The 6,833-nt window shown below is 34.1% G+C and overlaps 1 protein-coding gene across 1 annotated transcript in view; it reads right to left on the bottom strand.

Annotated features, from left to right (window-relative positions):
- Positions 1-6,833, bottom strand: part of DNAH7 (dynein axonemal heavy chain 7) — a 144,438-nt gene that overhangs the window by 48,537 nt on the left and 89,068 nt on the right. Inside the window, 3 exon segments of the mRNA XM_019473492.1 lie at positions 2,484-2,647; positions 4,713-4,898; positions 6,188-6,368. Coding sequence (XP_019329037.1) covers positions 2,484-2,647; positions 4,713-4,898; positions 6,188-6,368 — 531 coding nt within the window.

The following is a 6,833-nucleotide window of genomic DNA, read 5'->3' as shown; positions in this document are numbered from 1 at the left end:
CCTGCTTTCCTGGAGATGGCTGAACACCTGCCTGCCAATGGGAAGTCATGAATGAAATCTTTGTTTCGCTTTGCTTGCATGCGCGGCTTTTGCTTTACCTATTAAACTGTCTTTATCTCAACCCACGAGTTTTCTCACTTTACTCTTCTGATTCTCTCCCCCATCCCACCGGAGGGGAGTGAGCGAGCGGCTGTGTGGTACTTAGTTGTTGACTGGGGTTAAACCACCACAAGAGAACCAACAGACATGAAGTAAATGGGTAGCAATCACAAACAGAAAAGCAGTTAAAGCAAGATTGTTCCACAGTCAATTCAGCTTCAGCTGTGCTAAGAACAAAACCTAAAAGCTAAGTCAGTAGCAACGCATTAGCAAGCATACTGGACAGAACCGAGAGGTTCTTTATTTACAGTCATAACAAACACCAGTCCAAATGAAAATCATAACTGCTTATGCAAGGTCACAAAGCTTAGCCTATTGTAAGCACCCAGCTCTGTATTTAACAAAACTGTCAGTGCCGTACGTATCTCAGTCATCAGCAGGCACATTAATCTAAAGCTAATCACTAGTGAGCTGTAGATATTTCTAGATATTAAAACATTAACATGGTTAGTTCCCATGCTACACATTGTCATACAAAGCACTGATGTTTGCACTGATTGTGACATTGATATATATCAGATGAACTCTGCCCAGACAAGCGTAATTCTAGTGACTGATGCGAGACACAGATGTGCATGTATTACAATACTTCATAAGAATGTAGAATCATCTTAAAAGTGAAAGGCAATAATATTAGATTTAGAGTTCATGGGATCCATATTTTCTTTCTATGAGGAATTTTGAGATTTCAGAATTTGTTTCCCTTTTCAAATAAGAAGGAGTATATCTTTAAATATGCAGAATTTAAAAAATGTTTTAGATCAAACAATGTATCATTAGATAAAGTCAAAGTATTTTATTTGGATGTAGCTTAAGATAATTACAAAAGGGAAAATTTTTTTTAAAAAAAAGGTATTTCAAAATGAAAAATAAATCCTTCTTCCCTTATCAGAACTTTCTTCAACTTGCGATAGTATTGTCATACTAACCACATTACAACAGGAAGCTACAATTGCAGCTTCCAAGCTTTTAACTATAAATAGTATTTAGTAAATTCCAGCATTTCAAAGATGTAATAAAGTCTCTGCTATGAATTAATATTTTAATAGTTTTTTTTTTTAAAGTTCTTGGAGGACTGGACTGGGTGCAAAGAAGACTTTGTGGGACTCCATTCATAATGCCTACTAAAGAAGTCCCTACACTAGCCCAAAAACCAAAGCTCTCTCAGCTTTTGTCTAGGAATATGCCAGGTTGTTCTGCTCCAGGAGGGATCCTAGGAATGACTAGTCTGTATGAAGTATTGACAGTTAGGGGAATGAGGCCCTGAAGAAAACAGACTCCAAATTGTCAGTACAGATACACCTTTTCACCTTTCATCCAATATCTAAAACTATTCACATGGATAAGGAAGACCCATATCTAACTCCCAACCACCTGACGTGATGTGAAAGCACACCTTTCTGAAATCAGAGGTTACTGCAGGAAAGGCCTATCTCACCTTTTCTTGTTGAAGCGGTTTAGCAGTACAGAGAATAAAAGGCAAGAAACAGAGGAAGAAACTGGCAAGAGCTGGTTGGGATCATCCTCTGTAAGAAAGGAGACTAGAAATTCTCTCCATTCTAACTTTTTTCACCTCCCTTACTGCCTTCAGTAGAAGATATACATGGGGCTTTTTTTGTTGTTTTGTTACTGTGCCCTAGCAAAATAAAGATTCAGCTCATCAGTGTACAAACCAACACTTCCAAAATGTCACTAAATACATTACAAGCCTGGATGTTAAAATCTTCTACCAGTTGGCAACATAAACTGGGAAACTGTTTATAGACAAGTAATCAAGATATTAGCTATAGTATTTCCAGTGCCATCTTAGGGAAAAAGTGTGTGACCCTCATAGAAAGATTAGCAAAATAATCTTCAGTAGCTCTGCAGAAACACCTGATGCCAGCATGTTTCTTTAAAATTAAAGAGCTTTAGCTTTTTAAAGGAGAATTACTTCCATATCTACTGATTATACTGCTACAAGAATAGTATTCAACATTCTGTTCCTGCAGCATTTGAAGATGTGTCTTAAACAGTGTGCAGCATGTTTGTAAAAAAAAAAAAAAAAAAAAAAAAAAAAAAAAAAGGAGGGGGAGGAAGGTATCATTATAGCAATCCATAGGAGTTAAAAAGGCGGGGAGTGAATTTACAAATTTAAAAACTTTACATTATAAAAAGTATTATTAGTATTTCTTATAAACATCAACATTACAGTCATTTTATAACTCTGGTTGTTAAACTGGATATACAGTGGAAAACTGTCTATAAAAATAATAACTGAAAAGCATGTTGAAAGAAACTATTTAATGAAAGTTATTCATTGTAATTTTTATTTTTTTACTTACGAGATAATGATGCCATTATCAATAGAAAACATGTCAGTAGGTAGTCCAGCAATATTCCAAGCTCTGATTTCCACTGGTTCTCCCAGGGTATTTGTTAAGGAAAAATCATCAGAACAAGGAATGTCTTTTGTTTTACATAGCAATGCCCACTCTTTAGTTTGCATCTAGATAAGAAGAAAACAAATATTAACTAAAGTTCTGTCTATTCACAAAATTTTCAAACTATTAAAAAATGTATTTTTCAACCCATTTCCCATAACAGTTGCTACATACAAGATCACTATATCTTCAAATGGAAAGAAACTCATGCTTCTGTATAAAATGTCTAAAAATGTCTCTAAAAATGCCTTTATGATTTCTATCTATATATGAAATATAAGTTTATTTGGTCAGAGCCTTGGTACGATTTTATTTACCATTTCAGCAGTAGTCTTCTATACTATAAAACGAGCGTAGAACAAACACATATTCTAACTAAAAAAAAGATAAAAATCTTCATTATTTAACTCTCAGGACAAGCATAATGAGCACTTGTCAGGACTTAACCAACCTTAACAACCTTACAATCATTTAGAGTTGCTTTTCACTATTCTTTGTATTTAATGCACTACAGTTGTGAAAACTATACATGTTTGTATAGTGCATAATAATAATAAAGACACACAACTTTAAATATGTAAGCCAAAAAGCGTATTCCACTAGGAAGAATGCTTCCAAAGAAGGAAAATATATGGAAGTAGCATGTTCATGTGAAAGGCACAATCTTGTATGAAAGCTATGTATAAGGTCAAAGTAGCATGCTGTAGTATTCTAAACTAAAAATTAGCTGGCAAAACCTCAAGCAACAAAACTCAGAAATGCAGTGTTAAAGGAAATGGTCTAAGTGCTAGAGACATTCACAGAGGTGGTGAATGAAGGATTCATCAATTTGTGTAAAACAAGGTTGATATTCCAAAAGATACTGTAACTTTTTCTCTTATGAAAACTGCAGGGGAACAAAAAAAAAAAAAAAAACCACACATAGCAGCAAATGAAGAACTGCACAAAAGTGATTATGCTATCCAACAATTTCTGAAAGAGACACCTAACTAATACGTGTCTGCACAATCACGAGAGTAAGAATAAGCAACCAGGGGATCCATACCTACTGTTGCACAGAGAAAGAAACTATACAGTCAGAGAGAATGAAATCACACTAAACTTTCCAGATGAAACCACTACGTATTCACTTTTAGTGAATAATCACGCAGATGTCTCTGCCTTTTATGAATATCATCTGCACCTATATCTACACTTGCCTGGAATAAGGTTCAGCACCCCTTAAGATGTTTCACCAAAAGTACTCCTACCTACTCAGACACAATATTATAGACAATGCAGGTTTTAAGCATAAAAGAGAACACTCTCTCAAATTTATGTAATTTGGAATTGTAAAAACTGCTGACTATTTATTTACACTATAAATACACCATAAACTCTCACTCTATAAAGTTTTAAAATAGTAACATCACAACATGGACATTATGAAGAAAACAATAGTTTGAAACAACAGTACAAAATTTTCTAAAGAAAAATGGACAAAGTAAGTATATTGAAGGAAAGGAGGAAATAAGGATTATATCCAAATTCTATGTTCAAATGAGGTACATTGATTTTTTTTTCTCTCAATTTTTAGCAATTTTTGATACCCTGGACCTGATTTTTGAAAGAAATGGACATTAATTTCTTCAGCTGAATTCAGTGGCAGGTTTTGGTGTTCGAAAACTTTCAAAGTCAGGCTAATTTTGACATCCAAAAATTGTTGTATCTAAAATCAGCTGCCACGTCAAAATCTTTTTGTATTCAGAATTTCAGTTTATTTCACTAAGAGTTACAGGCATAAATCTGCTATGTTATTAAGCTACTGTATCTTTTGTCTCTTTTTGTACAGAATCACTCCACTTTCAGAACTTGCTTAACTGTGCTGCTGCTGAAATAGAAGCTAATTCTGTTTTCTTTGAAGTTAAGGAGAATTTAGCCATTGAATGGAATAGGAGTAACCAGAGCCATGAGGTATAAAGTTACTGGCAATTGCTTTAGAGAAGAAAAGCAACCAAAGGATTCCATGCTTTACACAGCAGTAAGTACTTTACAGTACATAATTTACAAATATAAAATTCATATGACAAGAAAAATTAATAAAATTTAGATTATTACAAAACTTGGGGACAAAATCACTGTACATATTACTTGTCTGTAGCTGGATGTAAAGGCTCCTAGATAAGCTACAATTCCCGATGAAATAAGTATATCTCCAGTCAAATTGATGTACTGCCTTCCCAGCTCCAAAGCAGTCTCATGCCAGCGAGTTTTCTCACCCCCAAGGCCACCAATCAATTGTTCTGCTCGCTGTAATTTTTTGCTGCATAAGTCAACCTCAGAATAAAAAAAAAAAATTGCTGATTATGTTATATGATCACTTTAAAAACATTTTACAAATATTAAAAGCATTCAATAATTATTTTCCTGTGCAGATGTTTTCTTAAGTAACTTATAACTCTAAACAAATAGAAAGAAAACACCTTCTTATTATAATGGAAATGTTTAAAGAACAAAAACAATCTCAGTACCAGCACAGTAAAGTCTATTCAGTTACATTTTCATCCAAATAAAGGAAGACCACCAGTATAAAACATGGAATTCAAAATAGCTCTGCATGTGATATGGAAAATATTAATAGTCAAGGAAATGATCTACATGTCATAAGAGAAACAAAAACACCTTAAAGAGAGCAGTCTCATAAAAGTAGATACATTTTTTGTATCTACATCAAAATCCTTATGAATACATAATCTGCATTTCTGTGTCAGTTTTTAACTAAGCCATCTTTTCAGGCACGTTTATAATCTAACAAAAAATAAGATTTAACAGGAATTTAATCCAGCTCTGTTAGAATTCTTTACTGTCTAGTAGAGACACATTTCAGCCACAGGATAGGAGGAAAATTATGCCAACTCTTGCTACTGTTACAATCCTTTCTCTCTTCTGGTAACCATAGCAGCCAATTTATACCACAGTAACAAACTGCTTGTGTAGTTTATCCCTCCCTTCTACTTCCAAACCGTATCAGGATGCAGAAGAAACACACAAAGAGCTGAGTTTAACTACAGACAGGAATTAAGACTCCATTTCAAATTCCGATACTATTCTTGTAAAAAAAAAAGCTCAAGATGATGTACTGCAAATTAAAAAAAAAAAAAAATACCATCTTCTAATGTTGCCTATTTCTGCACACATAACAGCTATTTAGCAGTCAGGAACAGAGTTTACCAAAACCATTCTCAAAATTGCATTAGCACAGAAGGCATAAATAAACTTTCAAAACTTCAAATGTACTGACTTGCAAGTTAGTGGATGAATCAAACTCTTAGTACAATCACTGAAAATTTATCTCCTCACAAGAAAGCAGATATGAGTGAGGACGTAGGGGAGGGATATCAGTTCATAAATTCATAACATCTACATTTTCTATTACTTTAAAGCATTTATTCCCCATGCTTTGCCCATTTATAACTTCAAGACCATTACACCAAAATAAAAAGATGGTTATCTAAAAGTACGACTTGTTTGACATATTGGCAGTTAAAAGGAAAAATACCATTTGACAAAGAAGCAAATTTTAAATAACTTCGGTAGAACAGTAGTTCAACTTTTGCATCATATACCTGATTTTCTAAGTCAGCCTTCTCCTGTTTCTTGGATTCCAGTGTCTGTTGGAGTACAGCCAATTTATCTTGAACATCCCTCAGGTCTGCTTGTTTCTTTCTGAGACCATCCATAGCAATTTTTAATTTTCCTTCAGCTTGATTCAACTTTAGCTTTTTGGGTGCAACATTTTTTGTCACTCTAAATAAAGTCAAAGAATAAATTAAACATCCGAAAGATACACCCTCACTGCAGTGTTACTATTAAAAAAAATGAACATAGGAAAGAAGGGAAACCTCAGCAACTCAGTAGCTCATGCAATATTCCATTTCATAATTTGATATCTGAAGACAATTGGGTTTTACTTCATCACTTATTTCTGTGCTGATACTGACCGATTTATGCAGTTTCTGCAAATTTTTCTGTAATAACAGGTAACAATTAAAAGCAAAAAGAGTTATGCTTCCAAACTGTATGCCCCATTTGATCACAATTTAGAATCCATTATGGATTTGTGCCATTAGAAACACAAAGATCATAGAATCATTGAGGTTGGAAAAGACCTCTAAGATCATCGAGTCCAACCATCGACCCAACACCACCATGCCCACTAAACCATGTCCCTAAGTGCCTCATCTACACGTCTTTTAAATACCTCCAGGGATG

The sequence above is a fragment of the Aptenodytes forsteri genome, unplaced genomic scaffold (assembly GCF_000699145.1).
Source record: "Aptenodytes forsteri isolate BGI_AS27 unplaced genomic scaffold, ASM69914v1 Scaffold183, whole genome shotgun sequence".
Lineage (NCBI taxonomy): Eukaryota > Metazoa > Chordata > Aves > Sphenisciformes > Spheniscidae > Aptenodytes > Aptenodytes forsteri.
This window is presented reverse-complemented; position numbering and strand designations above follow the sequence as displayed.